We start from the raw sequence: 26713 nt of genomic DNA, 5'->3' as shown, positions 1-26713 counted from the left end.
ATTCTTAAGCAATGTCCACACACTTGCACAATAAGGATAGTTGACTTGTCGGCAGATTGGGAAACCTGAGCTGATATTTTTCCCTGCCTGACTGAGGGGTCTACGAGTAATTGAGTAAATCCCCACTGAGATCAACTAATTCTGTGAACTCCAAAAAATCAAACTTAAAATTTTCGTTGATATAGGATTACTACCTGTCTGGCATCTGATAAACTGTGCTACCATCATGCATCCTCCACTAACTAATAGGTACTCAATACTGCAAAGGCTATGGGCCCTCACAAAATTCTGGCAACAATACTGAATACTTGTGCTTAAGAACAATCTGTGCTGCTGGGCAAGCTGTTCCTGCACAACTGCATTCTCTTCCTTCAACATCAATGCATAGTGTACACCATGTACCATCTATAAATGTACTGCAGCAACTCACAAAGTCTTCCTCCAAGCCAATGTTCTCTACCACGTGAAGAACAAGAACTGCAAACGTACAGGAACACAATCATCTGCATGTTCCCTTCCGAGTCACAAACCATCCTGACCTCAAAATATATTGCCATTCTTTCACTGTTGTGTATTCCTCAATTCTTTTCCTAACAACACCTTGGATGTCCCAATACAAAATCATCTGCAGCAGTTCAAGAAATCAGCTCTACCTCTAGCTTCTCAAAGGCAATTAGAGATAAGCATTAAGCCTGTGACACCTACATCCTGTGAATAAATGAAAATAATCATTATTTTACATTGCATTGAAACAAAGGAGTTCTGATTGCAGACTCAAATCTCTTCCCTATCATTTGAGTTCTACTTTGAGTACTGAGGAAGTGTCACTCAACCCGAAATGTTAACTTTGATTTTTCTCCACAGATGCCGCCAAACCGACTTAGTTTTTCTAGCAATTTCTACTCATGTTTCTCCCTTGTCAGTGGGGTTCCCAATCTCAAGGGTGGTGGGTGATGTGTTAAAGGTGTGCCACCCCACCCCTTGTGGGAGTAGAAAGGTGGATTTAGTTCTTAGGGAACAGCTGCATTGGTAAATGACGAACAGCAAATCACTTGGGTATGGTGAGTTAAACTTGAAGGGGAGAAATTAGAGATTGTGTAAGCTTGTTAAACGTATTTATTTTTATCCAAACAATTTTCTACTTTCTTTAAGGTTTTGATTCTTGTTGCAATTTGGGTAGTTTCTGAAGAAGCCCGATAACAAGTAAATCATATAAAAGCAACAAAAACAAAAATTGTTAGAAAAGCTCAGCTGGTCTGGCAGCAGTTGAGGAGAGAAATCAGAAGTAACGTTTCAGGTCCAATGACCCTTCCACAGAACTGTTGCAGCATAGATAAAACACCGTGTATTTTAATCTGAGTTGACATCCCTGGATACAAATATGCAGGGAATTTGCAGAATATGGTGATATCACAATTGTGACAAAACAACTTAATTTAACTAAAGGAAAAACAATACAAATGAAACTTTGCTTCTTGATTAAACATGCACATGGGCATTTCTTTTCGGCAAAGTTCGCACAGCCACCTTGTTGCAGACAGGAAATGGGTTGTGAGTCATCACCGTACAGCAATTGTGCATCAAGTTACCAGAGAAACACGTTGCAAACAAAAGGTTTTAGGTTGAACGACCCAAAATTATACTTTTCCAAAATGACTTTTCAAAACGTGAACCAATGTTTAAATTACTTTTAGCGTTTGCTGCAACTTACAGACGGTTTTTGGAGTTTACTATTATTAAATCAAAATGAAATGTCCCCGCTTTAACAAGGCGCGGAGTTTAATTTGGCGCCGAGCTTGTAACATCTGAGTAGTTGGCGCCAGGCGAAATATAATGAAGAACCAAACAGAGAGGCGAGAACTCAATGAAATTGAATTTGCCGAAGAAAGAGGAATGTTATGTTGGTAATTTAGGCTTTTGTTAATCTCCGGTCACTCATGGCCGAAGAGAAGAAGCTAAAGTTAAAGCGGAGGAAAGTTACTGCCCAATCTAGGAGGGAGTTGAACCCTAACCTACGGCTCCCAGCTGTCTGCCATTTAATTGAAGAAACTGTTAGTGATTCTACCAGAGAGCAGCCAGGAGCTGAGAGGAAGGAGTAAGTTATCGCGGTTTAGGGCCCGCTGAGTTTCTAATCAAACGGCCAAACCGATTACAGCAATTAAAGGACAAACTGAGTGGTTGCAGGTCCACCCTAATGAAGGAAAATGAAACTCGAATTTTGCGTAAAAATAGCATCAGCACAATTCTGCCGACTAACCCGTTTCTAGGCTGTATGTTACACAATGATGGTCGTAAATCTGTGGTAGATGGGGGATATACAGCATTTCACTACCTCGGATAAAAATAATCCTGTTTAACATAAATTTGGAAGTTCATGATCAAACCAATCACCATAAATGTGAAATAAAAGAGAACAAGGTGGAGTTGATACTTTTACTTGTGATTTTGCCTTACTCTGAAATGGGAGTAAGCTTCGATTGAAAATGGTTACATACAAAGTACGGTTAATTTTAATAAAACAGTTGAAGTGGCATAATATATTCGCTCATTATATCCAGTAGTAGCGCTTTCATCCGCTTTTAAATATTTCACATAATTTTGAAGAGGCGTGGCTCATATAAGTATAGAAGGGTCTAGGCCCGAAACGTCAGCCTCTCTGCTCCTATGATGCTGCTTGGCCTGCTGTGTTCATCCAGCCCTGCACCTTGTTGTCAAGTATAGATGTAGCAGCTTTTCTTTGCACCCAGCAAGACTCCCTTCCATCGGTGGTAAACTAATAGTTACTGTTTGAGCTTTTCCGAGTCCCTCACAGTTGACCTCGTAGTGAAGAACCAGTTGGGAGTCTGGCATGGAATCTACATATCTTCTCTAACTTTTGTTACAAATAGTTAATTTGCCTAATCTGTCTATGGTTACTGAGATGTAACAAGCAATGCCTTGTTATTTACGATGTGTTATCTTCTATTTGAGACTTTTTGTGGTCCACCCTTGACAACTGAACAGTCCCTTTAGACTAGCAGCAGTCAACCTGAAATAAAAAGCCATAGTAGTTGGTACTCGGGCATAACATAATATTATAGTAAACGGCATCTCTGAGTGAGATAAGTAGTGGGCAACAAGATTAGAGATTTAGGGGAAAAAAAAATCACATGAATGACAGTTGTTATTAACACTAAAGTCCTTGTATTTTCAGGTTGCCATTTGCTGTTTCCACCTGCATAAACAACAATGATTTGAATGAGAATGACCATATTTGGGCTGAATTGATAAAATCTCTGTTTCCGGGCATGGAAGTGACAAATTGGAAAACTATGCTAGTGCCAGAGCTGCCTCCTGACCCAGAAAAGGTATTTTTTAAAATCATTCAGAATGTGGATGCTGCTGGTAAGGTCAGCATTTATTGCTCAGTCTTAACTGACCTTGGTCAAAAATCACGTAGCTCCAGGTTATAGCCCAACAGGTTTATTTGAAGAAACAAGCTTTCAGAGTCTCGCTTCTTCTTCAGGTGTCAAGGTGACCTTGAGAAGGTAATGGTGAGCTTCCTGCTTGACTACAGCTGAGTGGCTTGCTATGCCATTTCAAGGGGCAGTTATGAGTCAACCACACTGGTCTCTTGGAACAGTTTAATCTGAATAAGGATGGCAGATTTTTTTCCCTGAAGATTACTGGTGAACTAAACAGATGTCTTTTGTATCGAGCTTGGTCCAGTGATGGACATAAGAGCTGAAGTCCAAAGGTGAGGCTAGAATGATTCCAGACAGTGTTTGACCAATAAAGGCATCAGGGACACCTATTAAAACTGTAGCAGTGGGAACTGGAGTAATTATTTAAGCTACTTTTTTTTCCTTGTTATTCATTCACAGGATGAGGGCACTGCTGGTGAGGCAGCATTTATTGCCCATCCCTAATTGCCCAGAGGGCAGTTAAGAGTCAACCACATTGCTGTGGGTCTGGAGTCACATGTAGGCCAGACCAGGTAAGGATGGCAGTTTCCTTCCCTAAAGTACATTAGTGAACCAGATGGGTTTTTTCGACAATGGATTCATGGTTATCATTAGATTCTTAATTCCAGATATTTATTGATTCAAACTCTACCATCTGCCATGGTAGGATTTGAACCTGGGTCACCAGAACATTATTTGGGTCTCTCCATTAACAGTCCAGTGATAATACCACTAGGCCATCGCCTCCCCTAAATGCTTGGTGTCATACCTAATACACAGTAAGATAGTTGTGGCTTTTGGTGTCCAGTCATCTCAGCCTCATGACATCACTGCAAGAGTGCCTCAGGGTAGTGTCCTCAGTCAACCAGCTTCAGCTACTTCATCAATGATTTTCCCATCATAAGGTCAAAGATTGGGATTAGTTGCTGATTGCACAGTGTTCAGTTTCATTTGCAAAACCTCAGATGATGAAGCAGACTATGCTTGCGTGCAGTAATGCTGATAAGTGGCACATAACATTTGCACACCTTCAGTGTCAGGCAATAACCATCTCCACATGGTGGGAGTCCTAGCTGAAGTTTCCATTAGTAGCTTTCAATTGGGTCTCAATTCCAGGACCAGAATACATTTAAAGACAACTGTTTAGTATTATCCTGATGAGTTGATTTATAATGTTTATTACTCCTCTTTGGTTTTGCTTTTCAAACTGATGATTTTGGAATTTCACCTTTGAAATGCTGATATGATTAATTGAGTAAATCTGTTTCGTTTGAGTTTTGGGGTGGGTGTGAGAGAATGCAGTTAATTTAACAGACTGAACTGTTTTTCTAGTTGCCAACGTATATAAAAATAGCGATTCAGCCATTGTTGGCTTACATATATTTCCCGTGTAATACTGCATTGGAAATGGGCTGTTCAGATCAACAAGTCCTTGATCCAGTGTGGATTCTGTTGAGTCTTGTTCATTGTTTGTGATTCCATCCACCTGGATTGTGGGTTAATGCCAGTTGCCATTAGCCACTGTTAACTAGAACTGCTGGTGCAATTTTCTACACTTCCATGGTAGGTTTTTCAATTATTTGTGATTGGGAATCTTGGTTATGTTCATATTTTCTGCTTCGTGGAGCCCAGTGGTGTTTCGGCAATTAGCAGGTGGTCAATGTTGGTCAGCACTGGGAACCATCCAATTGAAACAGTCTGATAGCATCTTCACTGTACTCAGCTGCCACATCACAATCTCTGTGTGATGACTGTGAGGCAGATCGAGATGAGGCCCCTGCTGAGGCTTTCCAAGTCACAAACTCTTAGTCTTATCCTAATGACTAACTTTAATTTTGGAATCTATTCTGTTAACACGGGTAGTTAATCGTGAATTCCAAGCAATTACCTGTCACAGGTTATTACACTAAACTTTTACAGCAACTATATGGTGGACATATCCTGCATCAAATCCTGGAGACCTGTTTATGTAATAGACATAGCGTTGCTAATGCAAGCTCATTGCTCATGGACTGCTACTTCTAGTTTGGTGCCTCCAGCTAATTTAAAGTGGGCATCTGTATTTTCATTCCATAAGATTAATACGTTGCCAGGAAAGAACTCAATGTTTCTTTCTATGGAAGATGGATTACCCATGACCTGAACGTTTCCCTGGACACGAATCTTAAAGGCTAAATACTGCAGATGCTGGAAATCTGAAACAAACACAGAAAGCTGGAGAAACTCAGCAGGTCTGGCAGTGTCTGTGGAGAGAGAATCTGCCGAGTTTCTCTCTCCATAGATGCTGCCAGATCTGTTGAGTTTCTTCAGCTTTCTCTGTTACAGAGATAGTAGGAACTGCTGATGCTGGAGAATCTGAGATAACAAGGTGTAGTTCATCCAGCTGTACACCTTGTTATCTCGCTTTCTCTGTGGTTGTTTCTGGACACTTATCAGATAACACTGGCAAAACAGTCAATAGTAGCCTGAATCAGGTCTGGGCACTAGCTGGGATGTTAAAGGGGAGTAAACAGTTAGAACAATTTGCATTGCAAAGTCTTCCCAGTGAATCTGTTATGTTCTGTCACCTATCATTTCAACTCTCTCGTACTAATGAGTCCAAAACTGTATACTGCTCCATTAGCGATCTTGCTCAATTTTTAGATGCGCTGTTACATCTTGATTAATATTTTATGTTCTATACCAAGTGTGTTATATTGCTGGAGCTCAAGGTAGGCAGATCTTATGTGCGAATTGTTTTTCATACATAAAGCACGCCTATTTCTATTTCATTTACTTATTATTGAATATCCACTGGCATGCTCGTGTATATGTTGTGGGTGTGTATATCTCAGTATTATAAAACACGTTCCATGTTACAGTGTGCAAAGCTGCTGTAATGCAGTCAGGATTGATTAGATATTAAAATAAACGATTGAAAATCCAGACCCTGGTATTTTGACATGGTGGGAAGGGTGACCAACAAGTGCACTGAGATGAAAATGCTTATAACATTTTTAAGACATGAGCAAAGATTGAATGTTTAGGACTTAATATGTTAGCAACTTAGGCTCTTTTGAGTTCTTTTGTCCCAAAGTGCTGATGATTCTGGAGCATATGTACCCAAGTAATTCCAAGCTCCCACAATCTTATCCAAGTGACCAGCCTTCGTGTGACAGCATTGCAGAAAGAAAGTTACTGTTGCCAGAATGGCATCAATTAAAATGCTGTGTCGTGAATTATTGTATTTGGGAAAGGAGAGAGTAAATAGGAAAATTTGGAGGGCAGTGTATCTCTCACCCGCAGAAAGGAAATGCTTTCCTAGCGCAGGTGATGGCCTACTGGTATCATCACTCAGCTATTAATTCAAGAGACTTAGGTTCAAATCCTACATGGTAGATGGTTGAATTTGAAGTCAATTAAAGTGTAGAGTTAAGAGTCTAATGGTGACCATCAAACCATTATTGATTGTTGGAAACCCCATCTGCTTCACTAATTTCCTTACGGAAGGAAACTGCCATCCTGGCCTGGTCTGGCCAACATGCGATAACTTTTAACAGCCCTCTAGGCAAACACATTGAATTAGACCCTGTATACAAACCACCGAGAAGCAAAACCGGAAATAATACTGATCACCCCAGCAAACAGAGGCATATAAATAACAAGCAGGACAGAACACCGATGCTTCACCGGAGGTGCAGTGATGATGTTACCTAGCAGGGTGACGAAACGTTTGCAACCAAACCCACCAGTTCGGCAAGCATGTCTACAACCTCAGCCCTCTGGGCAGTTAGGGTTGGGCGGTAGTTGCTGGTCTAGCCAGCTATGCCCATATCATGTGACTGCATTAAGAAAAATTGAGGAGAGATTTGAGTCTAACTGAGTACTTTCATACCATAATGGTATTTTATCTTATTGGGAAGAAATAATGCTGTTTGTATCTGCAGGATGCCGATACTGGTTAAACTTGACTGTCTTTTAATTTTGTCCATAACAGGTACGAAAAAGTACAGAACCTGTTATCTCTGCAGGAAAAGAGACTTTTGCATGGATACCTTTCCCACCTGTGTGCAGAACAGTGAATCCGGAAATAAAGCACAGATCTCACTTTTTCCTCAATCAGGGAGATGTGTTCAGGAAAAGGGATATGATAGATATCTCTGAACCCCAAATGGGCAACTCTCAACTTTTTTTATCAATGAGAAGTGAAGGCAATTTATCTTCCTTAGATGAGCCAAAAGGAAATTTAACACCTGAAGATGTTTTTGGATTAGATCCATCATTGTTCTCTCCAGAACGTGCTGCAAGCAAGCATGAGAAATCTTACCTAGTGGATGAGCAACATGGCAGAGAACATATGCCAGCTGATGTTACTCACTGTCCCACTGCATCTCTTCAGCAAAACAAAAAGGAACCAAAGCAGTCAGTGTTTGAGCCACAGTCCAACTTGAAGCCCCACAAGGACAATATAAAACAGCACAATGTGGCAATAAAAGAGATATTCTGTGCCGAGGACAATGCCGATGTAATTACAGAGGAATGCCAGGACCATACATTCTCTGTTGATGGGTTCTCTACCACCAGCAAGATGGGTACAGTAGCTGCTGTCAATAAAGGAAAGCCTAACACACAGGTAGAAGGAGAATTGGAGCTGGAGAGCTGTCCAATGTGCTTAATGCAATTTCCGGCAGGGTATGTACACGTATGGCTGCTTCTTGCATGTTCTGGCTTCCTTTATATTGCCCATTTACAATGGAAATTAGGAGGTAATTTTTTCTCTGAGAATTGTTGATGTTTGGGATTCTCCTTGCCGGTGAGCATTGGAGGCTAGATTATTGAATATAATAAAGGTTGTGTTAGACAGATTTTTGATTCACAAGCGAGTTAAGAGCGGAAATGTGGAGTTAAGGTCATGAGCAAATTGGCCATGATCTTCTTATTGAAGGGTAAGCTAGCTTGGTGGCTAAATAGATTATTCCTATTTCTTATTATTCAATCTACAAGGATCTGTTTTAATGTAAAGACAGAAATGCTGGAAATGTCTAAGCAGGTCTGAAGCAGAATTAATGTTTCATGTTGATAGCCTGTTGTCTGACATTTTCTGTTTCCTTTCTATAGATGCTGTCACGTGTTGAATAAGCCCAGCATTTCCTGTTTGTATTTTAGATGGCTAGCATTATGCCTTTGTAGAACTCTCTACTCTTGTTGTAAAACAGTGTTTATGGTTTTCCCAAACTATGACTGGTTAAATGCACCCATGCAGAGGAGAAAATTCCTGGGTTTAGCTTCCACTTGGTCCTCAAAGAACTGTTCTTGGGTGGTATGGAGAGCTTGATGTGGCTGATCGGGGTGGGGGTCTGCGTGTGAGATGCCTCGAGGGCCCTGGCAGAATTAAGGCTGATGATCAGAAACCTGGTCAAAGGAGGATGTTGCACAATGCGTACAGGAATTGGTGGAACGATTGAGAAGTTTAGGTATGGAATATGAGTTTGGCAATCTAATTCATGTTTAGGGATTTGGCAGCTCAAGACACAGCCAACAACAGTGGAGCAATTTTATTTCTAAAAGATTGGAATGTTCAAAGATCAACATTAGAGGAGCACAAATATGAGGGTTGTGCAACTGGAGGAAATGGCAAACAAGTTGGCAAATCTTTAAAATGAAGGCATTGTTTAACCAGGACCCACAGAAGGTCAGTGAACATTGGCGATAGGTGAATGGAACTTGATGTGAGGGCACAGGAAGCTGAATTTTGAAGATGTGGTGTGATTCCACACAAGGAGGCAAGAAAAGCAGAAGGGAGGGGCCAGAAGGTGTTACACCATTGTTCCTGGACACGGTCTCATCGTCATGACTCTTTTTGTGCTTGCAGGTCATGAGAAAAATAAAGTTCAGTTTTACAGAAGTATGAAGATTTAAATGATTTTTAAAAAAAAAGCATTTGCTCTTTGTTTAGTATGTGTCCTTTTCCAAATTCGTATTGATATAATCTTAAATGGTTTTAAAGGAAGATAAAGAAATCAATGAAGCTCTTATTAAAGCTTTTTTAAGAAGATGTAACAATTGTAGAGAGATTTTAAAGTACAATCACATTATCATTGGTACGCTTGGTGAGGGATGCCATGCCTCACAGGGAGAGCATGCTAGAAGTCAAGGTCTGCTATTCCTGGAGTCATCAGATAGTATTTTATCAAAGTATGCATAAAATTCCCCAATTTACTTGTCTATTTAGATAATAAAATACAGTCCAGATTTCTGTACTTAACAAGAATTACTATTTATTACAAATAAGTAGATTGTAGCTACTGATAAAGTACTATGAACTGTTGACATAAAATACTTGTTAAAATGCTAACTCCCTTATAACCCCCATGAATATGTGCATACATGTAATGGCCTCTGTCCACCAAGTTTGTTGAAATAATCCTTTTGCTGCTGTGACTTACTATCCTTTGATCTCTCTTCTGTGAGGATGTGAAAAGAATCAGGAAGCACAGGTGATTGGAGACTTTATAACTTGTGAACCAATTTGTTTGTTGAAAGTAGCACTAACATCAATTGGTGAGAGAAAGTAATTGGCTTTCTTCAGGCATTTTCTACTGCAGAGAGACACAATCTCCCCTTTCAGGTGTCCAAAGGCTTCTCTCAGTATCATTGACACTCACAAGCTGTTCAGCTATCTGGAGCCAATCACAGTTGTTGGCAGGCTAATGGCTTTCGTCATCAACAACTGGTCACCTCTCCCCAAACCAGTCAGTTACGTACTGCTGGCTGAATCTTACTATGTACACACTACATGGTGCGAGTCATTTGCATTGAGACTCCCACACTGGTTGAACAAAGTAGCAGTGTAAACGCAACCTTCAATGAGTTTCGATAATTTGCTTTAACAACTACAGTAATTCCTTCCACAATCTGAACCTAAAAAACAGTCCAGTTCAGTCCACAATCTGAATTACAAGGGTACGTTAATGCTTTATTTAAAAGGATACGTTAATCTTTATTTAGTGACAAGGTAACCTGAGCTGGATTTAAGTGGGCATTAGCACCATAAAAAAAAATTAGGAGACCAACTGAGATTAACTCCTTTTGGAAGGTCTTTTTGGGGCGTTTGTCTTCAAATGTTTTAACTTCTTGTCTGTTAGTTTCAAGTGTAGATACCTTAAATTTCCTCCATTCTCTTTTCACTCCCACCAAAAACACCCCAAAAAAATTCAGGTACCCTAATTTCACAATGCTGTGGGTTTCTTAGCATAAATTCAAGTTGTAATTTTGAATTTTGTGTATGAAAAAACAAACAGGAAAAATCATTTTATGAAGTAAAAGGAAAATGTGTTTTCACGGCTATTTGGGGATATTTTAAGTTTGAAACATTTTCATATTTTATCTGTGGACAAAATAGAAAATTGGTATATTAAATAAGTATATTATTTTAGATTAGACCTTCTATCAGTGTCAGCTAATCGAAGTCTACATGAGGAAGCTGAGGGAGGGTAGTCTTTGTGCAATCAGGAGGGTCAAAGCTGACAGAAATCCTGTCCTCATTGCTTTAATGATAGAATCGGTAGAGAGAAGCCGGGAAATAAAGTCTGAGGCCTCGATTAGTTATGACAAGCTTTGTCATTGTCTTGAAATTAATTGATCCCTAAAAATTGAAAGAATTCAGTTACCAAGTTTGTTTTAGTTCCGGACACTTAAATTATTTTAATGTGGCTGCAAAATGTTGAAATATTCATAATTACATTATATCTGTAAGGGAATGTTGCCTGACCCCAATAGTGAATGGCAGTAATGAAATAACTAGGCCCAATGGAAGTCTTCAAATTAACATTCATGTAGAGCTGATTCAGGATTTGGCGAATTGTCTCTGTTTTCTTCAACAACAGCTTACATTTATTATATTGGATGTAATGTAGTCAGAGGTCTGCAGACACCTTACAGTGCCACAGTAGGAGATATTGGGACAGAGATGTTGGGTCAGCGGGTGTTAATGCCAGAGATGGATTTAAAAACATTTTGGAATATTCTAAAACTTGTGGTATTGCTGAATTCGGAACAAGTGTAGGTAAGTGAGCAGAGGGGCAATGGGAAAATGGGACTTGATAAGAGTTTATGCCATGTATATTTATTTTCGGTTTTGTATAGTTTCTCAAAGCTACCTCAACAAAATAAGTGAATCAGCTGGTGGCCACAGTTACATGAGTGAAACTGGCAGATATCACTTCTTCAGTAGCCATTTTAACAACCAGAAAATTATTTAAATTATTTTGTAAAGATAAGGATTATTATTTTGTTTTAAGGAGATGGAGGGGGCATGGGGATGAACTGAAAGTTGAGTATGGTACAGCAATCAAATTATGTCCTTCTAAATCGCTATCTGGTATTTGTGTTCCTCTCACAATGCATCAGCCTAGGCAGTCTGGGATTCAGTAGGTGTGATGGCCAGGCACAGATTCAAACTAACTTGTGAAAATTCTCCTGGGAGATTCTTTTCATGCGGTGATTTCCTACAATCTGGAATGCATTAACTGAAGGAATGGTGGAAGCGGATTCTATTTCAAAAGGAGATTGGATATGTATTTGAAAAGTGAAGATATGCAGTGGACTGAGGTTAATGGGATAGTGTTTTCAAGAGCTGGCACAGACACAGTGGACCAATGGCTACTTTCTGTTCTGTGGTTTTCTCTAGAGAAACTTAGAATGCTGGAGAAAAAGTAGGCCATTCAACACTTTGAATCTCCTGCATCATTCAAAATGATCATAGCTGATCATCCAACTCTGTATCCTGTTCCAGCTTTCTCCCTAGATCCTTTGATCCTTTTAGTCCTTTGAACAATATCTACAAGTCTTCAAGCTTTGGCCTGAACAATTTCCTTTGGCAGAGAATTGCCCGGGCTTATCCCTCTCTGGATGATGAGATATGTCTGCATTGCCTAAAAGGCCTACTTCGTATCCTTTTACTGTTTCTGACTCTGGTTCTGATCCCTGGTCATCAAGAACATCTTCTTGCATCTACTCTGTCTAATCCTGTTAGAGTCTTTTAGGTTTCTATGAGATTCCCTCTCATTCATCTAAGCCCTCATGAATATAGTTCTAACTGAACCAGACTCTCCCTGTACGTCAGTTCCGCCATCGTAGGAATCAGTCAGGTAAATGTTTCCATTCCGTCGATAACCAAAATGCCCTTCCTGAGAAAAAGAGATCAAAATTGCACATGATACTCAATATCACAGTGTCCTGCACAATTGCAGCAAGATATCCCTGCTCTTATACTCAAATCCTTTTGCTATAAAGGCCAACACATTATTTGCCTTCTTCACCGTCTGCTGCATCTGTATGTTTACTTTCATTGAGGAAACTGAAGTCTTATAACACAACTCCCTTTCCCATTCTTTCCCCATTCAGATAATCTGCATGCCTTTTTTTTTTGCTACTGAAATGGATAACTTCACATTTCTCCACATTATGCTGCATTTGTCATGTATTTGCCTGTTGCACTTGCATTTCTCTGCATCCTCCTTACAGTATACCCTCCAACCCAGGTTTGTATCATCTGCAGACTAGGAAATGTGACATGTAGTTTCTTCATCTGAATCATTCCACTGGTCACTGCCTGTCATTCGGAAAAAAACCTGTTTACTCCTGTTCTTTATTTCCTGTCTGCCAACCTATTCTTAATCATTTTCACTACATGACCTCAAATCCCATCCACATCAATTTTGCATGCTGATTTCTAATGAGGGACCTATCAAAAGCCTTCTGAAAATCTAAGGAAACCACATTCACCAGCTCCCTCTTATCAACACTGACAGTTACATCCTTAAAAAACAGTCCAGCAGATACGTCCAGTATGATGTTAATCCATACTTCCTCTGTCCAATCCCGTCACTATCTTCTGAGTGCTCTGCTATTACATCTTTTATAATGGTCTGTAGCATTTTTCGTACTACCACTGCCAAGCTAACCAGTCTATAATTTGCGTTTTTGCTTTGCCTCCCTTATTAATTGGTGGACCCTCCAAACCAAAGGAACTGTTCCAGAGTCTATAGAATTTTGGAAGATGACCACTCTCACATTTGCTATTTCTTGAACTACTTCCTTAAGTAATCTGGGATGAGGGTTATCAGGCTCTGGGGATTTATCTGCCTTTAATCCCATTAGATTCCTCAATATCATTTCCCTACTAATACTAATTTCTTTCACTTCCTCTTTTCCATCAGGCCCTGAGTTTCTCCATATTTTTGGAATGTTGGATTTGAGTCTTTCTTTGTGAAGACAGAATTAAAGTACGTATTTGAGTAGAGTGCCATTGCTTTGTTTCCCATTATAAATCCTCCATTTCTGGCTGTAGGGGACTTAGATTAATTTTTACTAATCATTTTCTCTTCACATATCTATAAAAGCTTTTACTATTGGTTTGTAGGCACTCTGTAAGCTTAGTCTCATAGACACATCATTCCCAATCTCTCTCCCGTAACCTGCTTATTGACATCATTCATTTGCATCTTCAACAAATGGAAAGTTTGCTATTATTTAGTCCTGAGGGTGTAATGCATAAATCTCCAGGGAAAGCTCCAGGGATTTTGTTTCAGAAACTTAAAACTGTTTTGAGCCTGCAAGACATGTTTAGGTTCTAGATTTGGATCTTGAGATGAAGATCCACAAATGTCACTCTCCTCTGCCTTAAAGGAGTAAAAGTGCATATGTTTTTGTGATGTGTACAAGATTATAGCCTGCATGCACCATTAATGTTTTCATTGTGTTTGATAAAGGGAATGCTGCAAATATTTTTGAACTTGACATTGGTATTATGGTAACATTTGGGGAAAAAGTAATTGGACACATTTTAGAAGCACATTTCAAATGGGGGGGGTGGTAATTGTAGTTTTTGATAATTGGGTAAAATGATTGATTTCAGATTTGTTATGTAATTCCAGTACAGCACCAACATAGCTGAGTCTAAACTACACTTGGAGACTCGAGCCAACTGGGGATGGATAATTTATGCTGGCTTTGCCAACAATGCAATGTTGCAAGAATAAACAAAAAAGTACCACACTGTTGTTTCCACATATCTGTTTTACTTACTGTCAAGAGTTAAAATTACATGACTAAAGGATGGATTTCCGCTTAATCTTTCTGACACCTTGACCTTATAATGGTGGGTAGGATCTGGATGCAGAAGACTCTTATCTTCCTTACTCCCAATTTCCAACTGAGCCAACTTGTGGCAGTAAAGGAAGAGATGCTGGATAGAAGGCCAACTTGAACTCATTTGGATTATACCGATTTAGTGTTGAGTTCAAAAGGACCTGTTAATTACACTGTGAGAGTCACAGATTGATGGAGTAAAACTTGATGCTCTGGAAGGATGATTAAAATAGCCCTGTTTTTAAACTTGAAACAAATTGCAGCCCTGTGAGAGTTTTAAAAAAGATGCTCTGCTGGATTGCTTTTATTGACCGGCAGAGGTTCCAAAAGAAAAAGCAGCACCTGGTGGGGTAGTTTCAGTACAGCTGTTTGACATTTCCCTGAAGGCTATCATTACAAATGGTTGGCTGAGTTTCAAATGTTACAATTATCTCACCAGGGGTTCTGAATTCAGTCTAAGTAAGCTATTAAAGGGTAACTGTATGTGAGATCTGAATAAAAGTTTGTTGGCTTTTATAAGAGATTAATCAGTTTTGGTCATGTAGAAACTTTTAATTGATTTCATGAATTGGAATTTTTTTTACTATCAAATATGTAGGAATGAACTTTAATAGAGTCCGATGTTTTTCTCATATGCATGCAATTCCTTAGGTGTGCCAATTATAGATACTTGATCCGTGGCTAAGGAGATGGCATGGAGGGTTTGAGCGTCCATAAGGAGCTAGGTGTTGAATATCAGTTAGCTTTCAGCTGGTGCAGAGGATATGACAGACTATGGTGGAGTGAGGACTAAAGGGCCTAACAACTTCTAATACACTGGCACAAAGTTCCAAAGAACTGAGGCGGGACTTACAACCAGCTTGTTTTGGCACTTGCATGCCTTCATGGCTGGGGAGACTATTTTGTACTAAAGTGAAAATTGGGTTTTCTGGGGTACTTTTTAACCAAGGTGGATTTGATGGGCCAAAGTTGTTAGGATAGATAGTTGGTAGTCAACTGCATGATGCAATAAACATTTGAAATCACGAGGCAAGCCATATTTAACTGGTGAGATTTTTGATCAGCCTGACTTGTGGACAAAATATATCCTCTCATTCCATTGGTAGGAGTGAGAACCTTGTGGTATTAAGCTGTATTTTATCTGTGGCCATAAAGTAAAAGATCCCAGCCTCCTCAACCTCGCCACTTTCCTTCTGCCAGAACCTGCTAAAAGACTGTCTTTGTTTAATCTGTTGGTCTCTCCACATGGAAGGGTCTTGATCTGATAGCAGTAAAATTCTGGGATAGTTGGGAAGGTAGCAATTATTTGGCATGTTGTTTCTGCCACTGACAATATTCTACAATGGCAGGACATCCTCTTCCACTCTTTTACAAGGTGGCTGTCCTCCTACCAATCTCTGGCTGGTAAAGTTCAGTTGTTATGCCTGTCACTTGATGCAGTTAACTGATGCCTGTACAAAGTTTAACAGGAGAGTCATTCCAATCACAATATTTAGCTTGCATAGGACAGTACACAAGCCATCAGCTAAAGGACATTTATTTCGAGAAAGGAACGCTCAAAGGAAACTAGACTTAGTTTGTGGCAGTGAGTTTGTGGACTGTCACTTTTGTGTTGAGGTTTGTGCTCGCTAGTAAATCCCTGAGTTTCAACAAAATGCTTTGTTGTCTGTTTCTGTCTATACTTTTCTCCATTGGCTTTTTGCACACATTACACCCAATGTGGATACTTATCTACTTCTAAAGGAATAATTTGCATGAAAATATGTGAGGAAAACTGTGAATAAATATGAATATTAATATAATGTAATTATATATGTTGCATTAAACACAATGGAACGTTTCTGGTCAGTAGCATTCTTGTATGGCTCTCTTCCCTTGCTGAATACAGATACTGACGGGTTTTTTTTCTGAAAATAAGTTTCTGAAGGATCCAAATGACTTTAATGCTGATCGGAAAACATTATCATTGAATTTACCCATAACCAGGCAAAAACAATGCATGCCATCAGACAGATTGGCAAACGATTTAGTGTGACTCTTTGGGAACTGGATAGGTGGAATTTAGTTCCCTCCCTTGAGGTGAGATTGCTGGTAGAGGGTGACCATGCTGCCTTCCTACCTCTTGTCACGGTTAATCCATGGCTGGAGGGCCTTTCTGCCTGGCCACAGTTCAGGGCCTTAATTAATTGCTGGTGTAAGAGCTTTATTAAGAGGCCTCTTAAGAGCATTAACAGAAGGGTGCCTATGCAAAGGACTATTAGGAAAAAGTGGTTAAGTAGGACGAATTAGATAACTCTTTCAAAGATCTGCCGCGGGCATACAGGCAGAATGACCTTCTGTACTGTAAATTCTGTTGGGTGGCTGTCTTTACACAGCTGCCATTTCACAGTATTAAGCAGTGAAATTACCATTTACAAGAAAGACTAAATCCCAGCAGTGAGGTCATTCCTTATATTGTTCACTCTCTTGCCCATTTATCATGAACAATGTTTCTCAGCTGTTTCCTATTCTCTACATTTGAGCAATATTATTCCTCAACCAGAATAATTATGAAATATGGAAACAAATGGTACAAAGGCAGAAATACCTAGCTTTTAAAAACCATGTAGCTGTACCATACACGTAAATGACTTATTGTAATAAATTTGAAATATATCCCAATGTTCCTGCAGTTCATTGTAATAATTCCCTCCAATAGTACTAAATCACAATCATTAATTGTAGCAAAAATGTCAAAATGAATATAAAGGTTTGTTTTTAATTTTAATGCTGTTGAAAATAATGGAAGAATTGAATGCCCTATTCTTGCTAAACTCATTGAGTTAGAACGAAGGAGATCACTGTCCATTAGAAGCTCTGCAATAATAAATATCTTTTATAAGAAATGGATAAGCTATGTTAAATGTATAAGTGCAATTATGAAGTGTAAAGAAAATTAATTACGTTTTTGAAGCAAAGGGGCTGGAAGACCAAGGTACTGTGGTTCATTTTGAAGTGTTTCACAATTTTTCAGCACAGACGCTGCCAGGTTGATTGGTTTCTTCTTGTTCTGGGAGCATTTATGCTTTGATAGATTTTTAGCTTAGTGATTTAATGTTAGTGCAGCATTCTATTTGCCTTGTTGATTGAAATGACACTAAGTAAATAGTCAAGATTTTCACAGTTGCTTCAAACAATACAAACTTTTCCAGGCTGCTTTTTCTTCCACTCTTGAAGATGTTTTCACACTTGCTCCCTCTGACTTTTTACAGTCATACAGTACACCCAGTCCACTCTTTGTATGTAAACACACATTGAATAAAATGGAATATTTTACAGTGCAGGAGAAAATCAAGATGACTTGCATGGACTTTCAAACAAGTAACATCAGACAGCTGTAGAAGCAGGAATTTTAGCAAATTTGACCTTGAACTCAGGAATGCAAACACAGAGTCACTCCCCTGTTAAGAACCAGGGCCAGGGAGAAAGGGCTATGCACAGTGCAAAACACCGGGGACTGTGTCTGTAGGGGGGCCTAGGCTCAAGCAACACCCTTGCTCCTTCCATTGCAACCAATCAGAGCAAAGTTGTCTCTATACCAGAGAGAGAGACAATGGTGAGGAGCTGCTCCTCCAATCAAACTTATGTCTTTCTAATGCTCCTCTAATCTCTGGCTGGTTATACACACACATCAGCACCAAGCATGGGCGATAACCAACCTATGACTGAAGGAACAACTAGGAAGGTTGTAATGAATAAGTTGATTGAGTTACTGTCGGCCAGACCCAGGCTTCTGGGTTTGCCAATGGGATCTGGGCAGGCTGCCAGCATTGCCACGGACCTGGGCCATGGGCAGATTTGTCAGGTCCAGGCCTTGGGTTGCCAGGAGCCAGATCCAGAGATTTCAGTCTGTTGAGTCTAAGGAATGCAGCTTGTTGCCAGTGGTGGGGATGGCAGGGAGAAGGAAGCTGTAAGTAGTAGGGGGAGGTTGCAAAGGAAAAGGGTGGTTGGAAAAGAAGTAGCTGCATAGTGGGGTTGAGGGACTTGGAAAGGAGGGATGTGAAGGGGTGTAGAGGAGGAGGTTGCAAGTGGAAACATGGGAGGAAGCTGCAAGAGAGACAGAATAAGTCTACAAGATAAAGGGAAAAAGAATCCCACACATGAGAGAGACTAATTTTAAAACTATCAAGAAAAATATAGTGAACTAACTGGGAGTCAGGAAATCTTGTAATCACCAAAGTAATCAATTCCTTAGAAATGAATGAAATCTTTAGTTGAAGGCTACAATTTTCAGTAGCAACCTAGTGGATGCTTTTACCTTGAAATATCAATTTACATTTGAATTTAAGGTGAGATCTGAGTTACAGTAAAAATAAAAGATAGTAATTGCTTAGAATATTCCAGCAGGAAATGGTATGACTTTACTGATCTGCAAAAGATGTTTTAAGATGATGGTATTATCTGTGTAAAAAATATCTGCTGGTTATTTTGGGAGAAGAAACTTTTGTTGCTGACTTGTGTCTGTCATGTGCCAATTTAAGTGCTGTTGTGTCAAGTAAAATTATGGCTCAACACACAAGGAATGCATTGAGTACAAAAGCAACAATATTTTGCTGAAAGCTTTGTAGAAATTCAGAGGAAATCTGCTAGAATGGCTCCAGGGATGAGAGATTGTGGAAAAGTTAGTTATTCATCCTAGAGTCAATATGTCTGAGGGGCTTTGATGGAGATGTGTAAAATTATGAAGTTTTTTAAATAGACTAAATAAACCTGTTCCCAGTACACAATGAATGGTTAAGGTTTAGAATGCACTTCTTACCTGCTTGTGTGCCGTATATAATTTCAAGTTAGTATTAGAAATTGGATACTTGGAGAAAAGGGAAAGGGGTAGGTGCAGAGTCAATGGGCTGATTGACCTTATGTGCTGTACAATACTATTCTAATTTATAGGATCTAAAGCACATTGTGAAGGTGGTTGAAAGGAGGGGTGGATAAAGGGGCCCAGAAACCCAAGAACTTTCAGCGCCCATGATTCCTCTCCTTAACTCTGTTGGGAACCCTACGTTTAGCAAAATCCAAGGAATGAACTTAGAGTATTCCTGGTTGATTCAACTCATGTGCTCGCTTATTTGAAACACCTAGCCATTTGTGGAGCTCCTTGGATTGTTATTCTGTAAATAAATATTTATATACCATAACATATTCCTACTTCGACTGAGAAAAATACCTTGCTTTTAGATGCAACATTACACTGTCTTGTAACAGACAGTTACAAGTACTGAAGACATTAAAACTGTTGGAACACCAGGTTTCTGATAAGAGAATAGATCAATTTCTCTAATGCTTGGTTACTCTGTTGTTTTTCCTGTGTCTCATTTTGTAATGTGTACATATCTCTTTCTTTACACCATTTAAATTTTTGAGGTTGAATGTCATCTGACCTCCTCCCCATGAATGGATTGCAGCCCTGTAATTTGTAGAGTTTATCATTACCCACTTCATAGTAATATTTAGTTGCCACCAGGGTGTGCTGTCAATCACGAAAAAATGCATCATTGTGCAAAGAAAGACATGACCCCATTCCACAAATTTATTCTTCTCTCTCCAATATTACTATTGAGAATTATAAGTAAATAGTAATTGTTACCTTGTGATACTACATCTGACACAGTATGTACAATATTTACTGCATATATTCCTTTTCTGGCTGCTCCCTTCAACATTTTGCATTCTTTTTTTAGTATAGTCTTATGTTCTTTCATTTGCCTCTTTTGACCCTCTGCTTCCCGTTCAGCATTTTAAAGTTAACAATACTCACATTTCCACATTGTCAGCAAAATGAATATGATACTGAAAACCTGTAATTGTCTTGTTCTGTTTGTCAGAAATGTTTCCATGTACTTCACATTCAGTAAATTACTTTCAAATATAATGACTGTTGTTATGTAATTAAAAGTAGCAGCCATTTTGCACACAGCACCATTCCACAAATGGCATTCAGATACATTACCAGTCAATCTGATAGCAGTTTGGACGGAAAATATTCTCCAGATTCTCACTCATTTTCTATTAGTGCCTTGGTGCCTTTATTACGGAACAGAACCAAAAAAACCTTCTCATCACAGAGTAATATAGAAAGAAACACAAGTTGAGTTAGAAGTCTTCGAACATAGATTTTCTATCGACTTGGTCTCCATTAGTCTTTCAATCACAGAGAGAACCATGTAGTCTGTAATTTAATCAGTTTAAATCTTAAAAATATTAAAACTTAAAACTTCACAAGTTTGATTTTATGTCTATATGAATGAGGAGCTTGACATCAGCCTCAGTTCCCACATATGTGCAGACCAGAAATCTCTACTTGAATGTATTCAAACTACAATAAAATTGGGTGCAGCTGTTGCGTCTCCCATGGTTGAGCAACTTGAGGGAATTCACTGTCAGGGTTCATATCTGACGGATGGCTGTTTTAAGTGAGGTGCTCAGTGGCCATGCAATTGTATAACTGTGGTTGCTTATTTAGCACTGGATGGGAGCAATTTAGCAGACCTTTCCAATAATTAGATGAGGCACAATCTTACATCAAACTCCCGATAAGTAATGATAAGTGTACATTTTTCATGATGCATTTCAAATTTTGATTTAATTTTATGACACTTACATGAATTTCCAATGCACAGAAACTGCTTTTCTCTTTGGGTTGGGTTCATTAACTTCTCACAGTAAATTGACAGAAAGTTCATTTAAGGTCAGGAAAGGTTTATCAGGACTGCGTTTTCTATCAGATGCTTCCTTTCACCTGTAATAAGCCAGAAAGAAAAAGGGACTCATTGCTGTGTTTCCAAGATATGCTGTGGTTGGTTCGCTTGCCGGGCTCGTTCATTGATTTGCAGACGTTTCATTACCCTGCTGGGTAACCTCATCATTGCAGCCTCTGATGAAGTGCTGTTGTGTTTTCCCACCTGGTATTTAAACTCTGGGGTCCGTTGGATTTGATTACCTCATTTCTGGTTTTTCTTCACAGTGGTGTATATATAGGGTCTAGTTCTGTGTGTTCATTGCTGGCCTCCTTGGTGGAGAACCAGGCCTCTAGGAATTCCCGTGCTTCTCTCTGTTTGGCATGTCTAGGACACTGGTATTGTCCCAATCAAACTGGTGGTTCTCCTTATCTGTGTGAATGGAGATGAGTGAGTATTGGTTGTGTCTTTTTGTTGCTAGTTGGTGTTCATGTACTCTTGTGGCCAATTTTCTTCCTGTCTGTCCAATGTAATGTTTGTCGCAATCATTGTATGGAATTTTGTATACTACGTTGGTTCTGTCCATAGTGGGTAAGGGGTCTTTGGTTTGGGTTAGCAGTTGGCATAGGGTTGACTTGGGTTTATGTGCTACTCTGATGCCCAATGGTCGTAGGAGTCATGTGGTCATTTTGGATATGTTCTCGATGTATGGTAGCGTGATGAGTGAGTTAGGGAGTGCAGTATCTTCCTGTTGTTATTCGTGTGATAGGCATCATCGGATCCAGTTGTTCGGGTATCCGTTGTCCTTAAATACTTGGCGGAGGTACTCTCCTTTTTGGCGTAGTTCCAGGTTACTACAGTGTGTTGTCACTCGTTTAAATAGTGTTTTCACGCACCTTCGTTTGTGGGTGTTGGGGTGGTTACTGTTGAAATTCAGTACTTCGTCAGTGTGTGTGGCTTTTCTGTGTACCTTCATCAGGAATTCCCCACTGGTCCTGCGTTCTACCATAACATCTAGGAATGGGAGTTGTTCATTCTTTTCCCTGGTGAATTTGATGCTGGTGAGAGTGTTGTTTATTAGTTGGTGTGTCTCCTCTAGTTTAGTCTGTTTGATAATGACGAAAGTGTCGTCCATGTATCAGATCCATAGTTTGGGTTGGATTTGCAGAAGGGCCATGCTTTCAAGTCTCTGCATCACCGCTTCTGCTATTAGTCCAGAGATAGGTGACCCCATGGGTGTCCCGTTGATTTGTTCATAGATTTGGCCATTAAAGGTTAAGTGGGTCATGAGGTACAGGCCCAGTAGTTCCAGTACATTGTCTGTGGAGATGATGTCACTCGGGTCTCGTTCTTTTAGTAGTGTTGCTACTGTTTCTCTTGCCAGTGGTATGTCAATCGATGTGAAAAAGGGTGGTAACATTAAATGACACCATGGTCTCGTCATCTTATGTCCTTGAGGGATTTGAGGAACTCCTGGGCTGAGTGAATTGAGTGGGGTGACTTGGTGATGAGGTGCTTTGGTCTTCGTTGTAATTCCTTGGCTAACCTGTGTGTCGGTGTGCCTGGGAGGGAGACTATGGGTCTGAGGGTTACTTCCAGTTTGTGTAGTACCTTTGGGAGGCCATGGGAGAAATGGTGGGGGGTGTTGTTTGTCCCTTCTGGTTTCATTTTTAGGTCGTCCGTTTTGTTGATTTGTCCAGTCTGTCTGAGTCTCTTAGTGTGTTGATTATTTTGTTACCCAGTTGTGGTGTCGGGTCTATTTGCACTTGCTGGTATGTATTCATGTCTGCTAGTAGTGTCTGTGCCTGAGTGAGGTAGTCCCATTTGTTTAGCATCACTGTCATGTGCCCTTTGTCCACTGGTAGTAGTATGCTGTTTTTGTCTTTTTTCCAGTCCTTCTAGGGCTTTCTTTTCTGATGTGTTGAGAGTGTCAAGCTCACTCCTTTTGGTCAGTGTCGGGACCACTGTCTGTCTTATGGCTTGTTGCGTTTCCTCATTGGTGCCGTTGGTCTTCAGTGTGTCTAGAAATTCTGTCTTGTTAGCATTTATGTGGTTGTAGTTGAGTCCACGTAGTAGAACGGCTTTCTGTGTCTGTTAGTTTCCTGTGTGAAAGGCTTCTTGTCCATCACGTCTCATCACGCTACCATACATAGAGAACATATCCAAATGACCACAAGACTCCTACGACCATATGGTTGTCCTTTTGGTGAGTTAGTTTGGCTAGTTTTTCTTATATGATCTGTCGTTTCTTGGTTCTTGTTATCTGTTGACTGAGGTTAATGGCTCGTTCCAAGTCTGTTGTCCAGCCTAGGTTGGTAGCATCTAGGAATAGGGTTTTTTTGGCGCGTAATTTCTCTGTCATATCTATGGGACCTGTTGTGTGCGTCGTTGATCATTACCTTCACCATCCTGCGGTCATTGTGTTCTGCTGCCCTATTTGCATGTGGGTTGTTGATGGGTGGTTTGTATCTCCCACTGCTTAGTGATACCTGGTTCCTGAGGCATCCATGTAGGAAGTAGAGTCGCTCGCGGGTAGCGCTCTATCGTTTGGTGTAGTTTTCCCCATTTCTGGGCCAATTTGAGCATACTTTGCCCATAGGTCTCTAAGGTTCTTGAGTAGATTTGTAGCTCGGATTGTGGATGCTGTGGTTGGTTCACTTGCTGAACTGGTTTGTTAATTCGCAGACATTTCATTACCCTGCTGGGTAACATCATCTGTGCAGCCTCCGAAGAAGTGCTGTTATGTTTTCCTGCCTGTCATTTAAACTCTGGTGTCTGTTGGATTTGATTACCTCATTTCCGGTTTTCCTTTACCGTGGTTATGTATATATGGTCTAGTTCTATGTGTTTGTTGATGGCCTTCTTGGCGGAGAACCAGGCCTCTAGGAATTCCCAAGCTTCTCTCTGTTTGATAGTTTAAGTGAATGGACAAAAATGTAGCACATGGAGTTCAATGTAAGCAAGTGTGAGTTTATCTATTTTGGACCAAGAAAGGATAGATCATGGCATTTCCTAAATGATATGGAGTTAAGGAAAATGGGTGTCCAAAGAGACTCGGGGGTTCAGATGCATGTTTGTGACATTTTAAAGATTATGTGCAGGAAATAATCAAGAAAGCTAACAGACTGCTGGTCTTTATTATCTAGAGGACTGGAGTACAAGGATGCAGAAATTTATGCTGCAGTTGTACAAAACCTTAGGATTCCAAATGGGGTCTAACTGTGAGCAGATCTGGGCACCATACCTTAGGAAGGATATACTGGTCTTGGAGAGAGCACAACATATATTTACAAGAATAATACTTGGACTTCAAGGGTTAAGTTATGAAGAAAGATTACACAAATTAGGCCTGTTTTCTGTAGAATTTAGATGTTTAACCCACCTGTCATGGAAGTGTGTCATTACATGTCTGAACATGTTGATTAAAAAAATTATGACATTCACTTTGAGTTTCAGATACAGTCAAACTTTGTGTTTTTTCCTAGTCTCTCAAGGATGCTGACTAGCTGGGGACACTGTTGCAAGTCCCAGATATTCCTTGAACAATTATAAATTTTTTTTATATAGAATCTCCACAGCGTGGAAACAGGCCATTCGGCCCAACAAGTCCACACCAACCACCGAACAGCATCCCACCCAGACCCATCCCAAATCCCTGTAACCCTACATTTCCTATGGCTAAAGCACCTAATCTTCACATCCCTGGCCAATTCACCTAACTTGCACATCTTTGGACTAGTCCCTTCATGTAAATTACAGCAATTAACTTTCAGTATATCTAGAGTCAAAATGGAAGATTATTGCTGCCTGATAATTACAGAATAGTGATTAGTTCATGGAAAGAAGTTTGATTATGATTTGGTAAAATTCTTGAAGCAAAGTGGGAATTGGTTCCTTCTGAAAACAGAGTACCAATGTTATTTTTCTGTTTAATGACTGAATTTCTGCAATAAAATTAAATCAACCTCTAATTTGGTATACAAACCTAAATAAAAATCCTGATCTTGAACTTGCATTTTTCGTTCAGGGGCCCATGTTGAGACAAAGAAGAGTTCCATACTTATTAAGTTACTTCCTTTAACTTGTATCCCTCATACTGCACACAGATCAAGAATTGGAGTTAATTTTCCTGAGTTGTACTGAGTATGGTTTTCTTTTTCAGATTCACTGTGTTGGAAGTTGATAGCCATCTCGCCAACTGCCTCTCTGAAAGCACAGAAGATGTGATATGGTAATTGCTTGGACAAAACAGCACCTTGTTAAAACAGCTTGTACAAAATGCAAAAAAGTCTATAAATAAAGTGCAGATTGCATTTGTGGTGATATTCCATTTTTCTTTTCATTTGCACGTGCTTGCTGATAAGAACTGCCAAACTATTCAGCACATTTTAATTAAGTTAGACTTATTGCCTACTACTGATCATTCACATCTGTTATCTTCAACATGACATTATTTTGGATAAGGTAAGAATGCCCTTTACTTTAGATGTTGACTGTTACCATATTCCCAGATTTTTTTGAGAGGTCCTTGTGATGCGCTGTTAGTGCTTCCACTCTGGGCCAAAAAGTCTGGGTACAAATCCTATCTGCCTTTTCGATGTGTCATAACATCTCTGAAGAGGTTGATTAAATTTTTTTTATGCTCAGTTGCTTGCTTAGCAAAATCTGCAATTTTTATGTTATAATTGTTTACTACTCCATCTCCTGAAAATAATGATTCCTTATACTCCAGTATATGTGCCCATTTGTCATATTTTATCTGCTACATTAGATTGTTATCAGACTGTTTTCTGCAGGGAGCCTTACCTACACATATCCTACCTACACATGCATATTTCCAACAGAGATTCTTGGCTAATAAGGGATCTGTGGATGATTTGAGATTCCACAACACAGCTCATTGGATGTATTATCGCTCCTCTACCATATCTATATCTGAAATGACCAAGTCGTCTCAATAGTGGGATGAGCTATATTACTAAGTTACTTATTGGATAATGTTTCTGAGACTAGTAAACTGACCTGTAATATGTAAATAGTGAATATTTCTGGGTAACCAATTTATTAAACTGAGTTGCTTACCTTTTGGTGATCAGGTTGGTTGTTGAAAGGTTAATCTTGTGAAAGATACATGAGTATAAAAAATCGGAGGAGCACATGCTTTTCAAGAGTTCCATTTTCTGGCTCCTCCATTTTATATCTGAAGTAGCTGTTTATGTTCATTTCAGTTCCTTTCAAGTTGAGGAAAAATATCCGATTTAAGCCTCAGTGAAGAAATCTGGATACTTTACTAAACATATAACTGTTTAAAAAGTGTGTTCACTTTTGGAATGGAAATCACTTAAACTTGGAAAGAATGCCTGGAAGATACCATTTGCCTTGTGTCTGTAATAACAAGTCAACAGAAGTATGAATAATTAAAAC

General features: G+C 39.5%; 1 protein-coding gene across 3 annotated transcripts; it reads left to right on the top strand.

The window, feature by feature from the left end:
* Window positions 1-950: 950 nt before the first annotated feature.
* Window positions 951-25614, top strand: si:ch73-70k4.1 (FA core complex associated protein 20). Of its 3 annotated transcripts, none has more exons than XM_048615096.1 (4): window positions 951-1056; window positions 3194-3347; window positions 7420-8114; window positions 25452-25614. In XM_048615096.1, exons 1-4 carry the CDS (start codon window positions 1034-1036, stop codon window positions 25522-25524), a joined length of 945 nt encoding a protein of 314 aa, XP_048471053.1. In that variant the 5' UTR covers window positions 951-1033; the 3' UTR covers window positions 25525-25614. The 3 variants fall into 3 exon arrangements, with proteins under 3 accessions (XP_048471053.1, XP_020390136.2, XP_020390134.2); XM_020534547.2 differs by lacking the exon at window positions 951-1056 and adding an exon at window positions 1631-1904; XM_020534545.2 differs by lacking the exon at window positions 951-1056 and adding an exon at window positions 1633-2095.
* The last annotated feature ends 1099 nt before the right edge of the window (window positions 25615-26713 follow it).

The sequence above is a fragment of the Rhincodon typus genome, chromosome 31 (genome assembly GCF_021869965.1).
Source record: "Rhincodon typus isolate 14 chromosome 31, sRhiTyp1.1, whole genome shotgun sequence".
NCBI classification, from domain to species: Eukaryota; Metazoa; Chordata; class Chondrichthyes; order Orectolobiformes; family Rhincodontidae; genus Rhincodon; species Rhincodon typus.
Note: the sequence above shows the minus strand (reverse complement) of the source record. Positions and strands in the feature narration are given on the sequence as shown.

Excerpts from the sequence above, each read along its gene's own strand:
- si:ch73-70k4.1 (XM_020534545.2), top strand. The coding sequence starts at position 1,938 with ATGGCCGAAGAGAAGAAGCTAAAGTTAAAGCGGAGGAAAGTTACTGCC. Across the intron at positions 3,348-7,419 it reads TGCCTCCTGACCCAGAAAAG|GTACGAAAAAGTACAGAACC; the intron begins GTATTTTTTAAA and ends TGTCCATAACAG. Across the intron at positions 8,115-25,451 it reads TTAATGCAATTTCCGGCAGG|ATTCACTGTGTTGGAAGTTG; the intron begins GTATGTACACGT and ends TTTCTTTTTCAG.